This window comes from Pan paniscus, chromosome 1 (assembly GCF_029289425.2).
Source record: "Pan paniscus chromosome 1, NHGRI_mPanPan1-v2.0_pri, whole genome shotgun sequence".
NCBI lineage: Eukaryota > Metazoa > Chordata > Mammalia > Primates > Hominidae > Pan > Pan paniscus.
In genome coordinates this window covers 216,162,924-216,189,270 of record NC_073249.2, presented here as the reverse complement: position 1 = coordinate 216,189,270, position 26,347 = coordinate 216,162,924, and the positions used below count along the sequence as shown (strand labels likewise).

The following is a 26,347-nucleotide window of genomic DNA, read 5'->3' as shown; positions in this document are numbered from 1 at the left end:
GAAGTTGGGGGAAGGGGATCATAATGCTTTGCTGATCACACACCCTGGCACACTTGCACACACACACCCCCTTACACAGCCTTGAGCACACACCTACCCACCCACATGCACACACCCACACCCACACACCGTCACACATTTGCACACACAACCTCAAGCACGCAGAACCTCACACACACATCCTTGTGCACACACACCACGTGCATGCGCACATAATCTCAGGGGCACAAGCCCTCGCTGCTCTCACACACTCATACACTTACACACACACACCCTAGACACACTTGTGTGTACACCAGCTCACACACACACCCCACTCTCATACACTTGTGGACACACAGCCTCGAGCCCACAGGTCCCTACTTTTGAGGGCACGAGCCCTCTTGCACGCCCTCACACTGCCTCCCTTACACTCCCTCACATGTGTGCACATGCATACACACACGCACACACACACGCACGCACGCACACACACACATGCACACACACACGTGCTGCAGGAAGCCCTGTCATTGTCAGTGTGGCCCCAGAACTTAGTCATTTAATGACCCACTGGGCCGTGTTTCTTTCATGGAAGCCAACACTTGGCTTTTTCTTTACCGAGATCTTCTCACTCAGTTTCTCTCAGTCTCACTTTTCATTTTGACTGGCAAGGAGTTTTTTACAATCTCTTGTGGTTTTAACAGCACCAGCGGCTACAACTCAAACCTCAAGCATCCAGGGCCACCGCCTGCCTCTCCGATCGGTCTGTTCTGGCTGGGAGAAGCCCAGGGCTTCCCTGCTTGTCAGCCCGGCCGCTTGCCCAGCAGTTTGTGAGATGGAAGGTGGAGAGAAAGAACTGTGGGGGTGAGAAGTGACGTCACCATAGGGGCTGGGGTTGTGGACAGGCCCCCGTCAACCCTCTCCCGCCACCCCCAGAGCACCAATGCGTCATCTTGGAGTTTCTTTAGTGCTTAGGCAGATGAATTCTGACGTGACAGCTGGGAACCCCTGCGGGGGAAGTTGGGGTCAACAGCTGATCCCAGAGGCTCCCGGGGGCACTGACACCTGGGAGCCCCAGCTGTGTTGCCCCTTTTCCAGCCATCAAGTTTGGGGGCTCCAAGCTGACATTTATACCCACTGCCTGCAGCCGTGTGAAGTCTTTCAGACTGAGTTCAAGTCCTGTTTCACCATTGTCAGCAGAGTCACTCAGCAAGGTGCTCTGTCCCCTCCTGTGGAAAAGAGGGTGACCCAGAGGTACGCAGATTGTTAGATAGGTCCTAAGGTTTGAAAAGTCTTAGAGCATTGCCAGGTATGGTGGCTCACACCTGTAATCCCAGCACTTTGGGAGGCTGAGGTGGGCAGATCATTTGAGCCCAGGAGATGGAGACCAGCCTGCCTGGGCAACATAGGAAGACCTCCATCTCTACAGAAAATACAAAAATTAGCCGGGCATGGTGGTGCGTGCCTGTAGTTTCAGCTACTCAGGAGGCTGAGGTGGGAGGATCACTTGAGCCAGGGAAGTTGAGGCTGCAGTGAGCTGAGATCATGTCACCTCACTCCAGCCTGGGCAACAGAGCCAGAAGTTGTCTCAAAAGAGAGAGAGAAAAAAAAAAAAAAAAAAAAAAGAAAGAAAGAAAGAAAGGAAAGAAAGAAAAAGACAAAGGAAAAAAAAAAGTCTTAGAACAATTCCTGGGATGAAGCAGATTCTTCCTGCTTAGGAACCTTTCAGATCCAAATCCATGACTCCCTTCTTCCTTCCAAGTTCTCTGGAGTTGAGCCCAGGCACAGAGGACACGGTTATTCGCTGAAACAGTAGGACATGTTGCTTTTTTCTTTTTTCTATGTGACTTTGGACAAGTCGCCTCACAACTCAACTTCATCTCTTTCTAAGCCTCCTTGTGGATATGGGAAATAAATGAACTCATGTGGAGAAGAGCCGTTATGGACTGAACTGTGCCTGCTTCTCCCTGCCAAGTTCATGCCCCCCAAATTCATAGGTTGAAGCCCTAAGCCCCAATGAGACAGGGCCTCTTTTTGTTTTTTGTTTTCGTTTTTGTTTTTGTTTTTTTAAGACGAAGTCTTTCTCTGTCATCCAGGCTGGAGTGCAGTGGCATGATCTCGGCTCACTGCAACCTCCGCCTCCCGGGTTCAAGTGATTCTCCTGCCTTGACCTCCCCAGAAGCTGGGATTATAGGCGCGTGCCAACAAGCCCGGCTAATGTTTGTATTTTTAGTAGAGACAGGGTTTCACCATGTTGGTCAGGGTGGTCTCAAACTCCTGACCTTGTGATCCGCCCGCCTCGGCCTCCCAAAGTGTTGGGATTACAGGCATGAGCCACCATGCCTGGCCAAGACAGGGCCTTTAAAAAGGTAATTAAGGTTAAGCGAGGTCCTAAGGGTGGGGCCTTCAGCTAATGGGATTGTCACACTCCTAAGAAGAGAAAAGGACACCAGGGATGCACACACAGAGAAAAGGCCCCTCAAGGACATAGCAAGAAGGTGATATCCTCAAGTCAAGGAGCGAGACCTGAGGAAAAAGCAAACCTGCTGACACCTTACTCTCAGATTCACGGCCTTGAGAATGATAAGAAAATAAATTTCTGGGCTGGGTGAAGTGGCTCACTCCTGTAATCCCAGCACTTTGGGAGGCCAAGGCGGGTGGATCACCTGAGGTCAGAAGTTCGAGACCAGCCTGACCAACGTGGTGAAACCCACGTCTCTACTAAAAATACAAAAATTAGCTGGGTGTGGCAGCAGGTGCCTATAATCCTAGCTACTCGGGAGGGTGAGGCAGGAGAATCACTTGAACCCGGGAGATGGAGGTTACAGTGAGCCGAGACTGTGCCATTGCACTCCAGCCTGGACAACAAGAGCGATACTTGTCTCAAAAAATAAAAATAAAAATAAAAATAAATAAATAAATAAATTTCTGGGCTGACTGCGGTGGCACACTCCTGTAATCCCAACACTGGGAGGCTGAGGTGGGTGGATCACCTGAGGTCAGGAGTTTGAGACCAGCCTGGCAACATGGTGAAACCCCCGTCTATACTAAAAATACAAAAATCAGCCAGGTGTGGTGGCACATGCCTGTAATCCTAGCTACTCGGGAGGCTGAGGCAGGATAATTGCTTGAACCCGGGAGACAGAAGCTGCAGTGAGCAAAGATTGTGCCATTGCACTCCAGCCTGGGTGACAAGAGCGAGACGTTGTCTCAAAAGGAAAAAAAAAAGGAAATAAATTTCTGTTGCTTAAGCCCTCCAACGTTTGTTGTTCTGTTATACTCAGCCCTAGTGGACTAATACAGGGGCTCCTATTGCAATGGCTGGTAGGCACCTAGGAGCTGCTGATCAATAGTAGCCGTGATTATTGTTTGCATAGCAAACAGTCTTGGAAGCTGGAGGTAGCATCTCCCACTGGGCTAGCGAGCAAATGTATTTACTTTCCAGGACAGTAAGGACTCCCTCCCGTCCCCTAGGGAGATGGCTATTCCAGGGTGATAAAGACAATGTCTTCTCAGGACAGAGGTTGAATAGGTTTGCCAGCAGCCCCTAATGAGATTGGGGGTCTCCCATGGTGTGTGCTCAGCACCAGCCTGGGCTGGCTCCTTACCCTGCTTGAAGGGATGTTAAGGGCAAGGGCAAGCAATGCAAATTCAGTGCTCATGCTATGTGCAGGGCTGCAGGTAGTAGACCCTCATTTTATTTTTTCTAGACAGGGTCTTGCTGTGTCACCCAGGCTGGAGGGCAGTGGTGCGATCATGGCTCACTACAGCCTCGACCTCCTGGGCTCAGGCTGTCCTCCCACCTCAGTCCCCCGAGTAGCTGGGACTACAGGAGTATGCCACCACACCCGGCTAATTTTTTTTTTTTTTTTTGTAGAGATGAGGAGTCTCACTTTGTTGCCCAGGATGGGCAGCTCCTGGGCTCAAGGGATCTGCCCACCTTGGCCTCCCAAATTGCTGGGATTATAGGCATGAGCCACCTTGCCCGGCCAGTAGTAAACCCTTTAAATCTAGCTGGGCTCATTGTCTCCTTAGCATCTGAATCTATGAGAATGTGGCAAGCCGAACTAATTGCTTGAAAAATTATTATTATTATTATTTTGAGACTGAATCTCTCTCTATTGCCCAGGCCGGAGTGCAGTGGCACAATCTCGGCTCACTGCAACCTCTGCCTCCCAGGTTCAAGCAATTCTCCTGCCTCAGCCTCCTGATTAGCTGGGAATACAGGTGCCCACCACCACACCCAGCTAATTTTTTTATATTTTTATTAGAAATGGCGTTTCACCATGTTGGCCAGGCTGGTTTCAAACTCCTGACCTTAAGTAATCCGCCCGCCTCAGCCTCCCAAAGTGCTAGGATTACAGGGGTAAGCCACCGTGCCCAGCCTATTATTATTTTTAATTTGAGATGGTTATATTCTTTTTTTTTTTGAGATGGAGTCTCGCTCTGCAGTGGCGCAATCTCAGCTCACTGCAACCTCTGCCTCCTGGGTTCAAGCGATTCTCCTGCCTCAGCCTCCCGATTAGCTGGGATTACAGGCACCCACCACCACTCCCAGCTAATTTTTTTTTTTTGCATTTTTAGTAGAGACGGGGTTTCACCATGTTGGCAAGGCTGGTCTCGAACTCCTGACCTTAAGTGATCAGCCCGCCTCGGCCTCCCAAAGTGCTGGGATTACAGGCGTGAACCACTGTGCCCGGCCTGCTCTATTTATTAATTCAATAAATATTTATTATGCCAAGCCCTGGTAATAAAGCATTGAGAAACTAGCATTGAGAAACTCCCTGCCCTCAGGGAGCTTGCCTTCTCAAGTCCAGAGCCTCCAGGGGGCTGCGTGAACCAGGTGCAAATACAGTGAGGCTTTGTGCTCCGGCATCTGAGGCCCAGGAGACCTGGGGGCCTGGAGGGAAAATGGTGGCCTCATTTGTCCTGTGGCCGGGCCCTGACTAGATGGCCACAAATTTAGAATAGATCCCTGTCTTTGTGGTATTATAGCTGGGTATCCTGGAGCTTCCTGTGCCAAGCATTTAGCATCTCAGATCTTTGCATAACTCTGTGAAGTCAGTGCCATTGTTATTTCCATTTGATGGATAAGAAAGGCAAGGCCCAGGGTGGTTAACCAGCTGGCTCCAAGTTGCTCAGCTGTGGCTGCAGTAAGAGGTGGGATTTGAACCCAGCTTTCTCTGACTTTACCAAATGCTTTTTTCCCCCAACACCTGGATACCTCTAATTACATTTTATTAATACAGCTTTTTTTTTTTTTTTTTTTTTTAAACAGAGTCTCACTCTGTCACCCAGCCTGGAGTGCAGTGGTGCAATCCTAGCTCACTGCAGCCTCGATTTCCTGGGTTTAAGCAATTCTCCCGCCTCAGCCTCCCAGGCAGCTGGGACCGCAGGTGAGCACTGTATTAGTCCTACATACCTGGCTAATTAATACTAGGATTAAAAAAAAAAAGTTTGAAGCAATGATCACATAAAACATGTTTTCTGTGTGCTGCTTATTTTGACCTGGGTTCTGAGGAAGGCGATGGGACCAGCTGCCACAAGGCGAAGCTGCCTTGCCACCTGGGGCCTTGCAGGGTTGAGCCCCCAGCACAGGGGCCCTGGTAGTTGAGCTCTGCCTGACCTGGTCATTCTGAAATCAGGGGCCCCTCCCAGGAAGGCTGCGGGCCCAGGAGAGCAGCGAGGCAGGCTCAGAATTGGGGCTTGAGATGACTCATCTGTGGCTATTTATTACCCGTCTCCATTTCTCGGTCTGATTGGGCTGCTCATGGCCAAGCCTCCCTCCCTGTTGGTGCTGAGTAAGCAGCCTGGACCCGTCCTGCCCCTCTGGCCTCATCTGGAACTCTCTCCTTTCCCTGTCAGTAACCCTCGGGCCCCCCTGGGGCCACTGAAAGTTCCCCCAGCCACCCTCAGCGAGCCCTTCCCAGCAGTCCCACTCTTGCTGTTCTCACCCCTTTCTCCCCAGCCTGCTCCTTCTTTCAGGTCTCAGCTTGAGCCTCACCTCTGCCAGGAAGCCCTCACTGACCACTGCATCCACCCCACCACAGTCTGGGTAGGTGGCCGCTGACAGGTGCTCCTAAAGCCCCTGCCCTCCCTCAGTAGTCCCTCCTCACCCCAGCTGAAGGCAACGTCACTCTTCCAGTTTCCCAGGCCAAACCTTTGCCTCATTCTCGCACACATCCAATCCTTCAGTAAATCCCATCCCCAAAGTTCACCCCTCATCCGGCCCCTTCCCTCTCCCACAGCTCCCTCCTGGCCCCAGCCTCCACCCCCTCCACCCTGGATGCTTCAGTTGCCCCTGCCTGCTCTCCCCTCTCTCGTCCTCCCCCTCTTTTCCTGGGCCATCTATTTCCCACGCAGCAGCCGGAGTGACCCGGACAACCCAAGTCAGGCCATGCCCCTCCCTGACCCAAACTCCTAGTGGCTCCCATCTCTCTGAGGGCAAAAGCCTTGTTCACTGATGAACCCCAGCACCTATCCTGGGGCCTGGTACCCATATGCCTGTAGAAGTGTTTGTTTAAATGAATATTAATCCATGGCGTTGCCTCTTAAGCAGGGATGTGTTCCTTTCATCCGAGTGTTCTTGCTACTATAGGCACATTAGACACTGCAGCAAGAGCAGGTCTCATAGGAGTGGTCCTGGCAGAGCCCCAGGTCTTGCTGGGCACCAGGTCTGCTTGACAGACCACACAGGCCTAGATGGTCAAGTGCTGGTCCCTGGAATACAAGGAAGGGACCCCAGGGGTCAGTGTCTACCCATATCCGTAGATGCTATCAACAGGTTCTTTTTTTTTTTCTTTTTCTTTTTTTTTAGAGTCAGGGCCAGGCTGACTGTTATTCAGGCTGGAGTGCAGTGGCATAATCATGGCTCACTACAGCCTTGAACTCCTGGGCTCAAGCAATCTTCCCGCCTCAGCCTCCTGAGTAGCTTGGACCGCAGGTGTGCGCCATGACACCCGGCCGCCACCAATACGTTCTTTCCTTGGCTCAGTTCAATGGCCTCTGCAGAGCTGGAAGGCCTGGCTCAGAAAGAACCCTGGCGCCTGTGCAGTGTCAGTCCAAGCCAAGGCAGTGGCTGCTGTTTCCACTGCCAAGCATGAGAGTGGGATGCCAGCCAGTGGCCGGACTCAGGCCCCAAGGAAACACAAGGTGGGCTGCTGCTTTGGGGACGTTGTTTGGAGTCACTTGAAATGCAAGAGTGACCCCCAGAACACACAGGCCCCCCAGGAGGTGGATGTGGGGTAGACAGCACAGGCCATTTCTTGCTAAGCATTTATTTCCACACTATCTCCTTGGACAGATAACAGGATTGTTTTCAGGTAATAGGTAGATAATCTGGCCGGGCACTGGGGATGATGGATGCTGAGTCTGGGAGGCAAGTGTGTGCTCACACAGATGTGTACGTGTGTGTGCATGTGTGTGTGCCTATGTGTACGTGTGTGTGCATGTGTGTGTGCATATGTGTACGTGTGTGTGTGCAGCACTGAAACAGGCCGCTGACCGCTCCCAAAGCCCTGATGTTCCATCAGCCTCTGCAGTCACAGCCAAGCAGACCCTTGAGACCCCTGCCATCTGCCTCCCTTGCCAGACTCTGAAAGCTTGGGGTCAAGGCTTTGCTCCCCTGGTGACAGGCCTGGAAAAGGAAAATGATAGCAAGCAGCAAATGCACACAATAAAGCCGGGCGAGGGCAGAGGGGCCGGGTGGGGGCTCAGGAGGCTGGGGCCTGGGGGCTGTCCCTGCACTGACTGGCTGCGGGACTTTGGCTTCAGGGTCGGTATAACTGGGGTAGGGGAGCGGTTGCTGGATGTGGCGACCCCCACCTCAGCTCTCACACTCTGGCCAGTGTCTGATGCAAACCAGAACCCAGTGAAATCACCATGAGTCGATGGGGGTTATGGATGGTAACTGATGGGTTTTTCTCAGGCCAGATCACAGTTCCAGCCTTCAGGGGAAGGTCCCCATGAGTCTCCAGATCTAGCTGAGGCTTGAGTTGTGGCCACGCCTTAGTTTCTCCACATTGCCAGGGTTTTGTGTCTGGTGAGCCCCAGGCCAGACTGGGCCTTCAGGCCTCCTGCCTCCTGTTTGGAGGGAGGGATGATTCTGGGAGTGGGGCAGACCCACTCCCAGCCACACGGAGGGAATGACCAGGGAGATTCCAGAGGGATTTTCTGAATGAATGCCATATGCTGATGGGCAGCTCCTGCTAGGAACAGGGTCCCTGCTGGCACTTTCTGCAGGCACGCACGGCATGGATGATGGCGCAGATGGGCTGGCAGCATGGCTGTGTTCCGGGTTTCACTTTCAGAGCAGTACCTGCCCTTCTCAGCCTTGCTTGGTGTTCTTGGAACACCCCCAGACCAGCCCCAGAAGGTGGGTCTGACGTCCGCCATGTCTGCTAGGACCCCTGTCCTTGGTCATTCAAGTCATTCAATAAAGATTCATGAAGCCAAGCCCTGCTTATGTCAGTGGACCAGACAGACACAATCCCTGCCCCCCAGGCTTGGGTCCTGGCGGGGAAAGTTAGCAATGAGCAAATAAACGATGCCACACTGTGGTACGTCCCTGATGAACAGGGCGATGTGGCAGAGAGTGGTAACATCAGCTGGGGTGGTCAGGGAAAGCCTCTCTGAGGAGGTTCATCTGAGCCAACACCTGAAGATGAGCAGGGGCTGCGGTTTTAAAATGTGTGTGTGTTAATAGCTTCATTGAGGTATAATAGACACACAGTAATCTTGACCAACTTAAAGTATACCATTTTGTAAGTGTTGGCATGTATATACATCCTTCTCCACAACCAAGATGACCACTATATCTGTCACTCCAGAAGTTTTCTCAGAGGGACAACACTTTGCAGAGCTGGGGGAACAAGGTTTCAGGCGGAGGGACCAGCGAGCACAAAGGCCCTGGGGCAGGGACAAGCTTGGTGGCATCAGGAGAGAAAGGAGTCCACTAGGGAGTGTGACGGCCCCACCTGGGGCCTTCTCAGCCAAGGTGCTGAGCTCAGGTCTGAATCTAAGTGCTTCCACAACACCCTCTCGCCACACTGGGCCATCAGAATGCCAGGGCCTGCCCTCCACCAAGGCTCTTCTGAGAAACCAGCCCCTGCGACATCTGCCAGGGACTTAGCAAGGGGTTTCTCCAGGAATGATTTACATTTTAACTGGGACCTTCAATTCCTTGACCCAAGGGAGTGACTAGTGATGGAGCTTCAAGACCTGGATGGACCCTTGATCAGTTTCTTCCTCGGGGCTCTATGTTCTCAGCCTTCATGGGATCGGGTGTGCTGGTTTCTTGAAAATTCTGAGTTGCAAGTCATTATTTGAAGACAGGGGTGCCTGTGGCCCCTTCCAATCCTCCAGCGCTGGTCCTGGGCTGGGAGGCTCTTCCTGCCTGATTGTCAGAGACTCGGCCCATGTGGAGGAGACAGGGAGGGTGGGTAACGGGAAACACAAGGCCAATCCCCTTAGAGCAAACTCCCTTACAACAGATGGCTCTGGGGGAGCACAGAGCAGGTCCCAGGCACCAAGAAATGTGGGCTGTCCTTTGGCCATCAGGACGACAGGATTTGGGGATGCAAGTTTTAGCAACTGCGACCACCAGGGCAGAGGCTCACTCTAGACTCACAAACCTGGGTTTGAATCTGGAACTTACTGGATGGCTTAGGCCAATTTCTTCTCTGAGCATCCGTTTTCCCATGGATTTTTTTTTTTTTTTTTGACAGGGTCTGGCTCTATCACCCAGCCTGGAGTACAGTGGTGCAATCGCGTCTCACTGCAGCCTTGACTTCTAGGGCTCAAGCAGTCCTCCTTTCTCAGCCTACCAAGTAGCTGGGATTACAGTAAGTACCACCACACTTGGCTAATTTTTGCATTTTTAGTAGAGATGGGGTTTTGCTATCTTGCTCAGGCGGGTCTCAAACTCCTGGGCTCAAGCAATCTGCCCATCTTGGCTTCCCGAAGTGCTGAGATTACAGATGTGAGCCACCGCGCACAGCTTCCCTTGGACTTTTACTCTCAGACCTCCCTGCACGGACGCACCCATGGGTGCGCTCTCCTCGCCTGCACCTCCGATGAAGCTGCTGCCACCATCGGTTGGTTCCATTTCCTTCTTGCACTCAGTGTCTCTGGTTCCATGATTAATATTGGACTAGGCTTGGTTTCCTGAGAGTCTAAATGACTCACCTCCAACTCACCTCCATTTACAACGGCCCTGCTGAGCAAGAAGGTCTGGGGAAGACGGGGACTCCTCGATGGGGACTCTCAGCCCACGGGGTCATCCCCACCAGGCTGTGGGCCTTGGCCAAGTCTCTTTCCCTCTCTGGTCTCAGCTTCCTTCTTTGTGTCTCTGGGGGATGGAAGGAAATATTGGAAATCGGAAAGCCCAGCTGCTAGGCCCAGGAGTTCATGAGGGTTCACAGCCATGAGGCCAAGGTTAGGTGAAAGGTGCCTGAGCTGGGAGGCTGGCTGCCACTAAGGGAAGGGCTTGGGGGATGGGGGCCCCCTCCAGAGGCTCCAACTGAGAGAGCATGGCCTTCCCATGGTGCTAGTCACTTCAACCTGTTTAATCCTCACCAGCCCTTTGCAGTAGATCTTATCATTTTCACATTATAGATGAAGAAACGGAGGCTCAGAGAGGGTGAGCAACTTGCCCGATTTACACAGCTAGTAAATGGCAGAGATAGCATTTGACCAGGGCTGTCTGGTTCTAGGACCTCTGGCAGCCAGAGGAACAGAGCTGTAAATGCTCTGCAGGAGCCGCCAGGCCCAGAGGGATCCAGGCCTCCCCTCTTCCCCACCGGGGCCTTGCAACAAAAGGACTTCTAAGCAGATCATTGACCCTAGCCCCCCCATTTTACAGATGAGGGCACTGAGGACCCCCAAGAGAAAGTCATGCAGCTAAATGCCAACCTGGGCCACACTGGGGCTCCTGACTTTCCATCTAGTCTTTCCACACCTATCAAGCTGGAGCCAAGACTGAGCCCAAATCTGGTGCCAGAGGTTGGGGGAAGTGTCCCCACAGAGACTGTGTGACCAGCAGGCTGGCCCATGGAGGTGTAGGAAGTGGTCACCCACCTGACATCACCTGAGGGGCCAGGAAAGGCCCCAGACCCCCAAGGTTCCCTCCTGTGGGCCTGCCCTGCATGAGTCACCCCTTGGCTGGAACAGTGGATGTCATGATAGCATGTTTCTCAGAAAGGGGAACCCCCAGCCATGAGCATTTTAGCTGTGCTCTGGAATGGGAGGTCTGGGGCCATAGCAGGGGCCTGGATAGGCAGTGGGAGGGGGCAAAGGGAAGTAGAGCCCTTTCCATGTCTTTCTTGCATTTCCAAGAGCTTTCTATTTCCATATTTTATTCAAGGCCCATTACAACCTTCAGAGGGCAGCCCCGTCATGCTTCAACACACATCTGGCAGAAGGGGAAACTGATGCTCCCAGTGTTCCCCAGCCCCTGGTATTCATGCCCTTGTGCAGTCCGCTCCCACACTGGGGAGAGCCAGCCTGTATAACCAACAGAATACTGTGGAAATGACAAAATGTGACTTCTGAAGCTAGTTCATAAAAAGCATTGTGACTTCTGTCTTGCTCACTTGGGGTCACTTGCTCTGGAGGAAGCCAGCGCCATGTTGTGGGGACACTCAAGCAGCCCCATGGGACTGAAGCCTCCTACCCACAGCCGTGGGAGTGGCTAATCCTGGAAGCAGATGCTCCAGCCCCACTCATGCCTTCAGATGACTGCCGCCCTGGCCCACATCTTGATGGCAATCCCTGAGCCAGCATCACCCTGTCAAGTCTCTCCCAAATTGCTGACTCACAGAAACAGCGCAATATAATGTTTATTGTTTTCAGCCACTAGGTTTTGAGGCACATAGCAATAGATAATAATACATTCAGAGAGGAGAAATGACTTCCCAAAGTCACATGGCCAGACCAGGACTTATACATCAGTGCTCTTTCTCCTGGGGAAAGCAAGGGTGAGAGAGGCCTGGGGAGGGAAAAGAAGGCAGCTGAGGCTTCAGAGTCAGACAGGGTTGGAGTAAAATCCTAGCCCTGCCACCCTCATGCTGTGTGACCTCAGGCAAGTGACTTAACTACTCTGAGCCTCAGTTCATTTATAAAGTGGGGATAGCAATACTGACTTGAAATCTTGATGCCAGGATTAAATGTCTGACCAAGGGCCTGGTACACAGCAGGAGCTCAATGAATGACACTGTTAATGTTACTATGCAGAATCTTTAAGAGCATCCCCGAGGGCCTCACAGCCTTCCCTCCGGCCCATGGGAAGGGGCACAACAACCCTAGTTCTGGAGAGCCAGTGCCCCTTTGCTTAGTTTCCAACCAGGCTTGGTCTAGGGGTGTCATGCTTGTGGGTGTGCATTGCTGGGGTTCACCCAGGCAGCTGAGAACCCCTAATGTTGGTGCCTCAAAAGGGCAGGGAGATCTGGGGATGTGAGTTGGAGGGAGCCTGACATGGGTCCTGCCGATTAGGACTGGTGGAGGCCAAGGGTGACCCAGAGAAGCCTAATGGAGAGTCCTACTGCTACCAAGGCTCCCAAGAAAGTTGCTCAGAAAAGGTGCACCTGCGGCTGGGCGCGGTGGCTCTCGCCTGTAATCCCAGCACTTTGGGAGACCAAGGCATGCAGATCACTTGAGGTCAGGAGTTCAAGACCAGTCTGGCCAACATGGTGAAACCCTGTCTCTACTAAAAATACAAAAATCAGCTGAGTGCAGTGATGCGCGCCTGTAATCCCAGCTACTCGGGAGGCTAAGCATGAGAATCGCTTGAACCTGGGGAGGGGGAGGTTGTAGTGAGCCGAGATTGCACCACTGGTCTCCAGCCTGGGCAACAGAGTGAGACTCCATCTCAAAAAAAAAAAAAAAAAAAAAAAAGAAAGAAAGAAAGAAAAGGTGCACCTGGACCTATTGAAGAAGAAAGGCCCCAGCCTCCCCTCTCTGATTTCCAGCCTCCTACCTGCCAGCTGCTGCCTGGGCCAGAAAGAACCCTTTATCTGCTAAGGGTATTTTGGGGCCATTTGGGACTCGGGTTCCCAGCTGTTGGAGGAAGTCCCTGAATTTCCTGAACCAAGTTGGGACCTTGTGTCTTGCTCAGCATCACTTTGGGGACACAGATTCCCAATTCCCCTTGGATGGCTTCCTACTGCATTCATCTTCCTCACCTTTCCTCCAAAAAGCCCGCCGAGCTGAGACTGTGTGAGCAAGCGCTCCTCGCTCCCCAGTCTCCTGTAGCCCCTCGGGCTTGGCTTCCTTCCACAGCTTGCTCTGGAGGGCCCCACGACCCCACAACAAGGACTGCTGCTGTGCCTTGCACAGAGCCTAGGGACTTCCCCTTCTACTCTTCAAAGCACTTTCATACCACCTGAAACCTGCCGAGGGCACCCGGGGGCTCTGTCCGCTGCCTGCTCTTAAGAGTCCCATGAATGGCTGTTTTCCTTGGTTGCTACCAGCCCATCTCCCCCTGGGATCCAGCTGGCTCCCTGGCCACAAAATGTGCCTTCCCTCCACTTAAGCCATGTGTCAGCTACTTTCCTGTGCGCCCTGGGGGAATTCTGGTTCTCAGGAGTACACAGTTTCCTGGGGCAGAGGGATACATGAACCAGTCATTATGGTTATGACACGATGAGATCAGATCTAGAATTGCGGCACAAAAAATGACAGAAACCACTTTTTGACTGGGAAGAGGGCTGGGGGACAGGAGACACTGCCAGGAAAGCAACAAGGAGGAGGTGGCATTGGAACAGGTTAGGAAGATGATCAGGAGTCTGTGTGCGTCCCAGGTGGAGGCCAGTGTGGGCAAAGGCTGGCAGGGGTGAGAAGGCTGCACATTTGGCTGGAGTATAGGTCCAGGAGAAGTAAAAAGGCACAAGGGAGGAGTCAGCCCCTGCCAGGCTGTGAGCAGACTTGTGCACCCTTGCATTTGGGTGACTCTGACCCAGGGGAGCCACTGCAGGGGTTCATTTCCTGCAGAATGGGCATAAAAGTAGGACCTTGTTCATGGGGTTTTCGTGAGGATACAAGAAACCAATGCCTGAAAACTCTTAGCACAAAATAAGCACTCAAAGGTAGCTGTTATTGTTATCATTAAATGAATAATACAATTTTCTACGTGGTGCAGGTACTCTGCCAAAACACACACCATACTTCCACAAGGGTTCTCTACAGGGGAGTGTCTTGGTGAGATGTGTGTGCTAGAAAGGTCTCTTTGGAAATCCATGGAGGGAAGGATATGAGGGAGAGACAAGTTTCCACAACATCTATAGATTTATCCTTTTTAATGGATGTGCAATATTCCATTAAATGGATGTACCACAATTTCCTTAATCATTTCTTGTTGTGAATCTCAGAGTATTTCAAAAATTTATAAATAATATATAAGGAAATGTTACTGTATAGTTTTCTTTTTTCTTTTTCTAGTTTTCCAGTTAAATTATTTCCTTAGTTTTTCTTCACTGAGGTGAAATTACTGAGCCACTCACAAGTAGTACACATTTTTTTTTTTTTTTGGCTTTTGCTAAGAATTGCCATACTGCTTTCTGAAAAGGGTTGTAACATTTACCAGCAGAGTATGAATGAGTATTCTGGTCTCACCACAACTTTGGGGTTGGATTTACCAAAATTGTTTTTATAAAGCAAAAAAAAAAAAAAAAAAAAATGATGATTGAATAGATCTAAAAGGTTATCAAAGGTTGCTTGAATTTGCATTTCTTCAATTACTAAAAAGGTTAAACTTACAAAACTTGTAATTGATTTTTATTTGTATTTCTCCTTGTGCAAGCTATTTTGATGCTGTTGTTCATTTATTTATTCAAAACACCAGCCCTTCTCTCTCTCTCTTTTTTAATTAAATAAAAAATAGAGATGGGGTCTTGCTACGTTACCCGGGCTGGTCTCAAACTGGGCTCAAGTGATCCTCCAACCTCGGCCTCCCAAAGTGTTGGGATTACAGATATGAGCCATGTCACCCAGCTGCCAGCTTTTCTACTTTTGTAGTAGAAAGCTCTGGACTGGGAAGCAGGTGTCTTGCGTTCCTCCTGTCCCTGTCTGGTTCTGTCATTATCACAGGCAGGTCACTTCCATAATTGCTTACCTCATTGTTTAACATAGTCCCAGCTCAAACAGCCTAAGTTACTGGGCCTGGTACATCCAGAGGAGAGTCTGGAAGTGGGTCTTTTGGGAAGGGGCATGATGGAGCAGTTTTCCCAAGTGGAGTCCAGCAGCCCCAGGAGGGTTGAGCATGGAGTGGTCAGTTGTGGAGACCTTGCTGGGAAGTTCCTGGTGGGAGGTTATCACTCCTACCCTATAGGGCCTTCACCTGATGGAGGCCTGGTACCTCGCAGGACAGATCAAGGTAGACACAGAAGCCAGAGTATCCTTAGGCTATTCTGGGCTCAGGGAAAATAACTGGCCCACCCTTAATTAGAGCACCTAGGACTGCCTGCCTACTTCTGAGCCTTGGCTTTCACATCTGAAAACCAAACAAAATGAGTCAAAAGAACCCTTGACCTGTGGCCCACCCAGCAGATGCTCAACACAGACACACGGAATGTGGAATAAAAGGAGCAAAGAGAAAACCCAGGGGATGGGGAAGCACTGGAAGGGAAAATCATTCACCAGCAAATGAGAACATAGTACGAGGAGGCTTGAATCATTTCTGTTAGGTGAGAGTGCCAGCCGCCTCCTCCAGGAAGAAAACTCTAAAGGGTCAGGCCTCAGGGAAATAAAATGATCTATACCATCCATCAGTTCCTCCAACATTCAGTCCATCCATCTACCAATCCACCCACCCATTTACCCACTCACCTGCTGCTCATCCATCCATCCATCCATCCACCTATGCATCCATCCATCCATCCATCTATGCATCCATCCATCCACCCATCCACCCACCCATTTACCCACTCACCTGCTGCTCACCCATCCATCCATCCATCCATCCATCCATCCATCCATCCATCCATCCACTTATGCATCCATCCATCCATCCATCCATCCACTTATGCATCCATCCATCCATCCATCCATCCATCCATCCACCTATGCATCCATCCATCCATCCATCCATCCATCCATCCACTTATGCATCCATCCATCCATCCATCCATCCATCCACCTATGCATCCATCCATCCATCCATCCATCCACCAATTTATCATCCACTCACTGATTCATTTTACAGCAAATGCTTATGAATGGGGATGGGTGGGTGATGGTTGCTTTTTCTGCAGTCTCCCTAGGCCAGTTGTCCCTTCCAAAGAATCTCAAGGGCATGGGAGAAGGTCCTGGCTGATGGTGTCAGGGACAGGAAACTACTCACATTTCACCGTTTCTTGGGGCAGGAGTGGAGGTGGGGGCATTGGAACCCCCTTGGGGCCTCCTAATATCCTGTGAGTCCCCGCCTCCAGGGCCAGAAGCTGCCTGCCTCCGCTCCCCGCAGCCCAGGTGCGGCGGGCAGCACACTCCCTAGAGCCAGGACCACTAGTTCCGTCAAATCCGGGGCGGGCCATTCAAACAGCTAAGGGAGGCGTCTCCTAGTGTGCCTTTTCCTGAGTCATCTCTGCACGTGTTTGCCCCCTTTTTTCTTCGCTGCTTGTAGCTAAGTGTTCCTGGAACCAATTTGATACGGGAGAACTAAGGCTGAAACCTCGGAGGAACAACCACTTTTGAAGTGACTTCGCGGCGTGCGTTGGGTGCGGACTAGGTGGCCGCGGCGGGAGTGTGCTGGAGCCTGAAGTCCACGCGCGCGGCTGAGAACCGCCGGGACCGCACGTGGGCGCCGCGCGCTTCCCCCGCTTCCCAGGTGGGCGCGGGCCGCCAGGCCACCTCCCGTCCGGCCCCGGGGATGCGCGTCCTCCTCGCCGCGCTGGGACTGCTGTTCCTGGGGGCGCTACGAGCCTTCCCACAGGTAAGCGGGTGACGGGCGCCTGGGGAGGTGCCGGCGGTCCAGAGCCCGGACAGTGTGGGGTGCGTGGGACGCAAGGGAGGACACTCCTCACCCCGTTCCCTGCCCAGCTGGAGCGAGGGGGCGCGGGTGACAAGCAGGAACAGCGGAATATGCTAGCACCCACAGGTGGGAGGCTGGCTGAAGGGCTAGTGGGGGGGGGGCGCCTCCTTCTCACCCCGCGATGGCTGGGACTGATTCATTCATTCAGTGTGAATTGGACTGAGAGCACTGCCATACGCGGGAGGCGCTCTTTAGCCCGCCTACCTGCGGGCCCGTCGGGGTCCTGGGCAGATCAGGTGAGGCCGTGGGAGTAGTGGGCAGGCCAGATGGGGCCTCCCTTAGCCATGGGAGGTTGGTCGTCCGCGCTCTACCCTGTTGTGTGCGCGGTCCCCTGTTTGCCCCCTTCCTAAGCTGGCCACTGGCTGGAGGGTCAAGGAAAGGAGGGAGAGTTGGCTGTGGGTGAGAGTGGAGTGAGGGTGCAGGACCACCGGGATTAGCTTCCCCAATCCGCGTCCGGCAAAGCAACGCTGTGGATTGAAATCGCTGGAGCACGTGGTGGGCATTTGCCCCTGGAAGAAGGTCAGTGGTGGGGCTGAAGTCTATGGTGGGTTGCCTCAGAATTGAGTTTGGGGACTGCTTTAGGAAAACTGAGCACTTACCAGTGGCCAGCGCCAAATTAATCACTGTGGGGAGAATGCAAAGTAACCAGGCGTGTTTCACGGAGCCCAGGGGCTGCTGGAGAGAGAGGCCCTCAGCTGACCCAGGACCCCGGTGGACCCCTGCATAGAACCATAGTAGGTGCGAGTGGATGCCTGCTGAATGATACAGAGGGAAAGGAAGGAGCAGGCTGTTAGTCCAGCGGTGGGTCACGGTGGGGGAGAGGGAAGACCCAGTTCCCCTTTAATCCTACAGGAAGAGAGGACTCCATGCTATGGATCAATTCTAGTCATCTGAACCTTAAGCAGTGGGAGGAGAGTGGCAGAGTGGGCTTTAGGCAGGAGGGAGGAACTATGCCCTCTTCCATCTCCAACGGGCAATGTGAGGTATTCCCCCTTTCCCCCCAAGAGGGCAGAGGGGACAAAGCTCTGGCTACAGACACCCTGTCCCAGCTCTGCAAGCCCTCACCTGGGGGAAGGTAAGAGTTTGGGGTGCCAAGGTCTTGGGGAGATGAAGGGAAGGAAGGGATGTGAGAGGTGCTTGGGGGGCTTTGCTGGTTTGGTTTGGCGGCTGAAGCTCATGTGCTTCCTTTCTGTAGAGTGAAGCCCCCTCCACCTTTTTTATGTTAGAGACAGGGTCTCACTCTGTTGTCCAGGCTGGAGTGCGATCATAACTCACTGCAGCCTGAACTCTCATACCAAACCTTTTTTTTTTTTTTTTTTTTGAGACTGAGTCTCACTCTTGTTGCCCATGCTGGAGTGCAATGCTCGATCTCGGCTCACTGCAACCTCTGCCTCCCGGATTCAAGTGATTCTCCTGCCTCAGCCTCCCAGGTAGCTGGGATTACAGGCATGTGCCACCACACCCGGCTAATTTTTGTATTTTTAGTAAAGATGAGGTTTCACCATGTTGGTCAGTCTGGTCTCGAACTCCTGACCTCAAGTGATCCTTCCGTCTCGGCCTCCCAAAGTGCTAGGGTTACAGGCATGAGCCACCACACCCAGCCTCCCATACCCTTTTTAAAATAAAAATACTATATATTTAATTGCACAAGGAATATATAAATATATTCTCAAAGCAAAACTATAAACGCTACAGATAAAGCCAAGTCTTTTGACACCACCTCATCCTGATCCCTTCAAAGATGTAACCACCATAATTGATTTGGTGTGTTTCCTTTGCAGACCTTTATAAATGCATGTCCATATTTATATTGTTTTAATAGACATATATAGTTTTCCATATACTATACCCTACGGTACATATGGTTCTTCATTTGGCTTTATAATGTCTATGAGGCATCTTGGTGAGCTTTCCATGCTGAAACTTACAGATCCTCTGCCTATCTTTTAAAATGCTATGTGATCTTTTGCCAAATGGGATGTTTCATAGTTTATGTATGTCCTGGATGGATGGGTGCTAAGGTTGCCACCATTGTTCTTTCTTTCTTTCTTTGTTCGCTACTACAGTGCACAGCCCTATATGGATGCTTTTGGAAATAAATGTCTGTGATTCTTTCCTAGACAAGAGACTGAGAAGAGAATACTGAGGTTGCAGGGCGAAAATGCATTCAAATTAAAAGACACCACCGAACTGCCTTCCAGGGTGGCTGGACAATTTACCCTCCCGCTAGCAGTGCAAGAGAGTAGTAACTTTCCCACATCCTAACCGACATTTGATCTTATCAGCATTTTAATTTTTCTCAATGTGATTAGTGAAAAGGGTTATATCCTTGTTGCCTTAATTTGCATTTCTCGCCTACCGGGGAAGCTGAGCATCTCTCTGGGCTCAGGCACTAGGTCATTTCTTGGCAGGAGTCAGGGAGTCTTTGGGGAAGGGACTACCTGCCCAACACAGTACTCCTTTTTGCCCCTCAAGCCTTCTCCCACTTCTGTTTTTTCCAGTAAAGTTTCGGGAAGCTCGTTATTTAAAAAAAAAAATCCCAAATTAGGGCTTGAATTTCCTTGAGTTTAAATTTTTTTTTTTTTTTTTGAGATGAAGTCTCCCTCAGCTGCCCAGGCTGGAGTGCAGTGGCACGATCTTGGCTCACTGCAACCACCCTCTCCCGGGTTCAAGTGATTCTACTGTCTCAGCCTCCCTAGTAGCTTGGATTACAGGCACTTGCCATCATGCCTGGCTAATTTTTGTATTTTAGTAGAGATGGGGTTTCATAATGTTGGCCAGGCTGGTCTTGAACTCCTGACCTCAGGAGATCCATCCGCCTCGGCATCCCAAAGTGCTGGGATTACAGGCGTGAGCCACCGCCCCCGGCCTAAATTTTTTTTTTATTTTTTGGGACAGTCTCACTTTGTCTCCCAGGCTGGAGTGCAGTGGCGCAATCTCAGCTCACTGCAACCTCTGCCTCCTGGGTTCAAGTGATTCTCCTGCCTCAGCCTCCTGAATAGCTGGGATTATAGGCGCCTGCCACCTCACCCAGCTAATTTTTGTATTTTTAGTAGAGATGGGGTTTCGTCATGTTGGTCAGGCTGGTCTCGAGCTCCCGGCCTCAAGTGATCCTCCCACCTCGGCATCCCAAAGTGCTGGGATTACAGGCGTGAGCCACCGTGCCCATCCTGAAGTTCTTTTTTCATCTCTATTTGATTTTTCCCAAGACGCCATCATTTTTCGCCTGGTATTCTGAGGCAGGAATGCTTTCTTGCTAGCTGGCACCATCTGAGAGTTGGCCTCTGATGCTTCATATCACTGTCTTGTCCAATTGTGTTTTTTTGTAATATGACCCAGGATTAACTGGTGCATATCTGCAGAGAAAAATGTATTCCCCCATAGCTCCATCCTTTTCATCCAGGCACCATGTGGTGGGGTTGCGGGGCGGGGGAAGCCCCAGCCTTCCTGTGAACTCTGTAGACTTAGAAATTCCCCAACATCATGTTCCTTGCCAGTGCTAAGGCTAAACAAGCCTTCCTCCCACATCCATGTACCCCCAATTCCAGCCAGATGTAAGCATCTTTTCTCTGGGTTAGTGTGCAGGCTGGGACCAGGAAGGTTCTCATGAAAGTATCTTAGCTGGGGCCGGGCGCTGTGGCTCACACCTGTAATCCCAGCACTTTGGGAGGCCAAGACAGGCAGATTACTTGAGGCCAGGAGTTCAAGACCAGCCTGGTTAACGTGGTGAGACCCTGTCTCTACTAAAAATACAAAAATTAGCTGGGCATGGTGGCAGGCGCCTGTAATCCCAGCTACTCAGGAGGCTGAGGCAGGAGAATCGCTTGAAACCAGAAGGCGGAGGTTGCAGTGAGCCAGCACTCCCGCCTGGGTGGCAGTGAGACTGTATTTAAAAAAAAAAAAAAAAAAAAAAAAGAGGAATTTTAGCTGGGGTGATAGAAAAGCTCTATGTGTGACTCCTCCATCTAGCAATTTAACTTTAAAAGCTTAGCTAGTTACTCCATACAGTGGAGTGCTAATCGTGGAATTTCAGGGAGTGGCAAGAGGGCAGGAGAGATTTTCTGGTTTTGTTTTGCAAAGGGGACATTTCCAGGGCTGCTCAAATCCTGCAGGGAGGCAAGGATGGCGGGGGGGCGGGGGGGGGGACCTGGAGAGGAGGGGACCCTGAAGGAGTGGAAGGAGGGTCTGGCTTGTCTTAAAGCCATCCCTTCCCAGGGCGGCACTAGTGCTCTGGGGTCAGGGAGTCGTGTTACTCAGCTTGAGAGCAGTGAGTGCCGGAAGGAGGGGCGTTTACTGTAAGTTTCTGCTTCTGCTCCCACTCATATCTGACTTAGACTTGTTTCTTGAGCAGATTGTGATTCATTCTAAGGTTTTTATACTCCCTCATCACCCTTCTTCACATCAGGACAATCATCAGAAGGAAAATGGGGCTGAAGGATGACTGTGTCTGGCCCGGGGGAGTCCTGGAGGCTTGAGGGTCCTTGGCAATGATGGTAGATCAGCCCAGCCTGGGCCAGCTTGTCCAGCCGGTGCACTGACCCTGGGTGTGGCCCATCTGGGATCACAGTCCTCATTTCACAGACAAGGATTCAGTGCAGAGGCCCAGAGGTAGGGGAGAGTCTTGCCTACAGTTCCAGGACTGGTCGGGGTAGAGCCCACCACAGACTAGACACGCAGAATGTCAAAAAAAGGCAGCTCTCGGCCATACCAGTTCTCCACTTCTCTCTCTCCCCTCCCAGGTCCACCCAGGGGATACTGGGGTGGGGGTGGGGGACCTTCTTCCGGTATCTATGGTTGAAAACCACTGGGCATTCTCGTGGCCTTGCTGGTGGGGAGGGACTTTTTATACATGGCTCAGTCTAGTTACTCCCTGAATGCCTAAGTCTTTTGGTGACATGCAAGTATTCATGCATGCATGCATCCAGCAGATCTGAAATGAGCAGCTGTTCTGGGTCAGGCATGGCTCCAGGGACTTGCATTCAGCCTCTGCCTGTATGCCCCCCGTGACAGGATGCTTGCTCCTTGCTGAGGCAGCTCACACCATCCTGGGTTAGCTTTGGCATTTAGATGATCTTCATGATATGCTGAAATCTAGTTTCTTTTTCTTTCTTTTTTTTTTTTTTTGAGATGGAGTCTCTCTCTGTCACCCAGGCTGGAGTGTAGTGGTGCGATCTCGGCTCACTGCAACCTCCACCTCCCGGGTTCAAGCAATTCTCCTGCCTCAGCCTCCCAAGTAGCTGGGACTACAGGTGCATGCCACCATGCCTGGTTAATTTTTTGTATTTTTAGTAGAGATGGGGTTTCACCATGCTGGCCAGGCTAGTCTCTTAACTCCTGACCTCGTGATCCACCTGCCTCGGCCTTTCAAAGTGCTGGGATTACAGGCATGAGCCACTGCACCTGGCCTTTTTTTTTTTTTTTTTTTTTGAGATGGAGTTTCGCTCTTGTTGCCCAGGCTGGAGTGCAATGGCGCTGTCTTGGCTCACTGCAACCTCCATTTCCCAGGTTCAAGTGATTCTCCTGCCTCAGCCTCCCAAGTAGCTGGGATTACAGGTGCGTGCCACCACGCCTGGCTAATTTTTGTATTTTTATTAGAGACGGGATTTCACCATGTTAGCCAGGCTGGTCTCAAACTCCTGACCTCAGACAAGCCCCCCCGCCTCAGCCTCCCAAAGTGCTGGGAATACAGGGGTGAGCCACCACGCCTGGCCTGAAATCTAGTTTTGAAAATGAGTCACCTCCCTGTTCTTCAGAAGTGCCTCTGGCGATGTGAAGACTGTGACTTTGGGTCCCCGGAGTCTCTCAGCCAGTCACACACCTGTCCTCCAACATTTATTCCTCACGTAGCGTGAGCTCAAGGCTCCTCATCTGCCTGTTCTCTTCAATTCATTCATTCCATGAACACTTATTGAGCACCTTCTGCATGCCAGGAAGCACTCCGGGTGCTGCGAGTTCATCCATGCACCGCATAGCCAGGTCTCTGCCCCACGGAACTGACATTCCACAGGGGTGACAGTCAACAGACTGCTGCTAGTTGCAATGAGAAGATTAGAATCCTGTAGTGTGAGAGAGACGGGCGGCTCCCTAAGATGGGGAAAACAGGACTTGCAGACGGTAACATACACACGGAATGAAAAGAGGGAGGCAGCCAGTGGGAGATTAGCAGAAAAGCATCCAGGCCCAGGGGGTAAAAGCCCCAAGAGGCTAGAGGAACAGGAAGGAGGCCGGGGTGGCTGGAGGGAAGTGAGTGAAGAGGGGTGGTTAGGAGAAGGTGGCAGGAAAGGTGGTAGATCGTGCAGACCTTTGTGAACTGTGGTGAGGTTTTTGGCAGGGGAGCAATACTGCATGATATATTTAAAGTTCCTTCTGTCTGCTGTGGGGGCTGGGGGGTTGGGGGGAGCAGGCAGGATGGGAGCAGGAAGCCAGGTCATTGCATTGATCCAGGGGAGGGGTGAGCAGAGGTGGGAATGTGCTTTTTCTTCTTTTCTTTTCTTTTTTTTTTTTGAGACAGAGTCTTGCTCTGTTGCCCAGGCTGGAGTGCAGTGGTGTGATCTCGGCTCACTGCAAGCTTCGCCTCCCAGGTTCAAGCCATTCTCTCGCCTTAGCCTCCCGAGTAGCTGGGACTACAGGCGCCCGCCACCACGCCTGGCTAATTTTGTTTTTGTATTTTTAGTAGAGACAGGGTTTCACCGTGTTAGCCAGGATGGTCTGATCTCCTGACCTCGTGATCTGCCCACCTATGTAGAGACAGGGTCTCACTATGTTGCCCAGTTTGGTCTCAAACTCCCAGGGCTCAGGTGATCCTCCTGCCTGCGCCTCCTATTGCTGGGATTACAGGCATGAGCCACTGTGCCCAGCTGGAATGTGCTTTCAAGCTAGAATCAACAGGACCTGTGGATGGGTCCGGTGGGAGCGCAGAGGGCAGGAGGGAAATCAGGGATCCTGTCCGTATTTGGGAGCTCAGAATCTGGCTGCATGGAGGTGTCATTTTGGGATGTGGGAAAAAACAAGCAAAGGATAGAACAGGTGTTTTGGAGAAAAGTTCTATTTTGCCCATGCTCAAGTACAAGTGGGGGTTGGGTGTTGAAATGTGGAGCTCTCTACAGAGTTCAAGCTGCTGATATGAATCTCTGGGTACCAGAGTCAACTGTAGAAGTCCTGGTGCCACCTGGGCCAAAGACCACTCCCCAGTAGACTCACCTTACTTCTATTAACCAAGCCTAAGACCCCCTTTTTTTGGCCCCCACATTATCCTGTTCATTCGTTCCAACCCAAGCCTAGGCTCTTTTATTCAGCCTGGTTACAGTATATGCTAGTTTTCTTTTGCTGCTATAGCAAATTAGCACACATTTGGTGGCTTAGAACAACATGAAGGTATTGTCTTATAGCCCTGGTGGTCAAAAGTCTATGACAAGTCTGTAATCCCAGCACTTTGGAAGGCTGAGGTGGGCAGATACTTGGGGCCAGGAGTTTGAGACCAGCCTGGCCAACATGGCGAAACCCTGTCTCTGCTAAAAATACAAAAATTAGCCAGGTGTGGCGGTGTGTGCCTGTAGTCCCAGCTACTTGCGAGGTTGAAGCACGAGAATTGCTTGAACCTGGGAGGCAGAGGTTGCATCGAGCTGAGATCGCAGCACTGCACTCCAGCCTGGGTGACAGAGCAAGATTCTGTCTCAAAAAAAGAAAAAAGTCTATGATAAGGCAGCAGAGCTATTTTTCTTCTGGATATGCTGTAGCAAAATGTTTCCTTGCTTTTTTCCAGTTTCTAGAAGCTGCCTGTGTTCCTTGGTCCCTGGCCCTGCATCACTCTGAACTCTCCTTCCATCCTCACATTTCCTCTCTCTCTTTTTTTTTTGAGCTCGATCTCTCGGCTCACTGCAACCTCCACCTCCTGGGTTCAAGTGATTCTCCTGCCTCAGCCTCCCAAGTATCTGGGACCACAAGCACCCGCCACCACGCCCGGCTAATTTTTGTATTTTTAGTACAGACAGGTTTCACCATGTTGGCCAGGCTGGCCTCGAACTCCTGGCCTCAAGTGATCCACCTGCCTTGGCCTCCCAAAGTGCTGGGATTACAAGCACGTGCCACCATGCCAGCTAATTTTTGTATTTTTAGTAGAGATGGGGTTTCACCATGTTGGCCAGGATGGTTTCGAACTCCTGACCTGAAGTGATCCACCCATTTTGGCCTCCCAGAGTGCTGGGACTATAGGCATGAGCCACCTTTGAGAGACAGTAGAGCATTTCGTTAAAGGTATGAACTTTTTTGTCAGCCTGTCAAGGTTATCCCTTGCTTCTGACACTAGATGGTGACTTGAGCAAGTTAAGTTACCTCTGTGTGCCTCGGTTTCCCCATCTATAAAATGGGCTAATAACAGTAGCTACCTTGTATTGTAGGGCTGGTGTAAGGATGACATGAGTTAATATGTGTCAAGTGCTGAGAGCAGCTTCTGGACACAGTGAGTGCTGTGCAAATAAAGGTGAGCCTTATTAGGTGCCTGTTGTATGTGGGGCATTATGGATACAGCCATGGAGATGAACCAGTTCCAGTCCTTGCCCTCGATGGGGGGCAGTGTGGGAAGGGGAATACAGAAGAGAGGGTGGCCAGTACTGCGTAGGGGACTGTCTGGGGCCTGCAGGAGTCCAGAGGAGCCCATCTTTACTTCTGCCTGGGTCAGTAGGGGAAGGAGCCTCCAGAGTTTGCAGTGATGAGGCTCTGCACCACAGATGGTGCCATTGTCCTTGCCAGCTTTGCCCAGGGCTCTGGAGGCAGCAGAAGGGGTCAGAGGTTAAACAGCACATCAGTGCTGGTGGTTGGGGCGAGCCTGGGGCCTGCTTTGGAAGCCCCACCCAGCAGGTTCCCCTTGGATTCTTGGGTCCTCCAGGGGGCTAAGAACTCCTAGAGGCGTCGCCCACAGCTTCATTTCAGCCATCAACTTTCTTGACGGATTGCTGCCTGCCAGGTACGGTTCCTGCTCTCAGAGAGTGCGTGCACAGATAGTGTGGCCTCCACACAGTTTACTGAAATGGTTCCAACCTGCTGAGACCAGGAAACTCCTAAACTCCACCTTCACCTTCCCAGCCGGGGCAGGCACCCTTCCCACTCTTGATTCGGGTGAGGGAGGCCAGGACGCAGCGGCCAGGCCAAGAGTTTCCTCTCTCTCCAAACGGTCTGGGGGGCATGTGCCCTGCCCCTTCCCCACACATAGTCTGGGAGAGGGAGGTGGGCAAGGAAACACACCAGGCTGGGCGCCAAGGCTCACACCTGTATTCCCAGCATTTTGGGAGGCCAAGGCAGGAGGATCTCATGAGCCCAGGAGTTTGAGAACAGCCTGGGCAACAAAAA

At 51.6% G+C, this 26,347-nt stretch overlaps 1 protein-coding gene across 3 annotated transcripts in view; it reads left to right on the top strand.

Annotated features, from left to right (window-relative positions):
• Positions 1 to 16,381: 16,381 nt before the first annotated feature.
• The window catches only part of TNFRSF8 (TNF receptor superfamily member 8), a 79,888-nt gene continuing 69,922 nt past the window's right edge, over positions 16,382 to 26,347 (top strand). For 2 of the 3 annotated variants that reach the window (XM_034955616.3, XM_008975575.5), the window contains exon 1: positions 16,382 to 16,903. In XM_034955616.3, coding sequence (XP_034811507.3) covers positions 16,841 to 16,903 — 63 coding nt within the window. In that variant the 5' untranslated portion in view covers positions 16,382 to 16,840. The remainder of the gene's footprint in view (positions 16,904 to 26,347) is intronic. The other variant, XM_003822060.6, reaches the window with a different exon arrangement.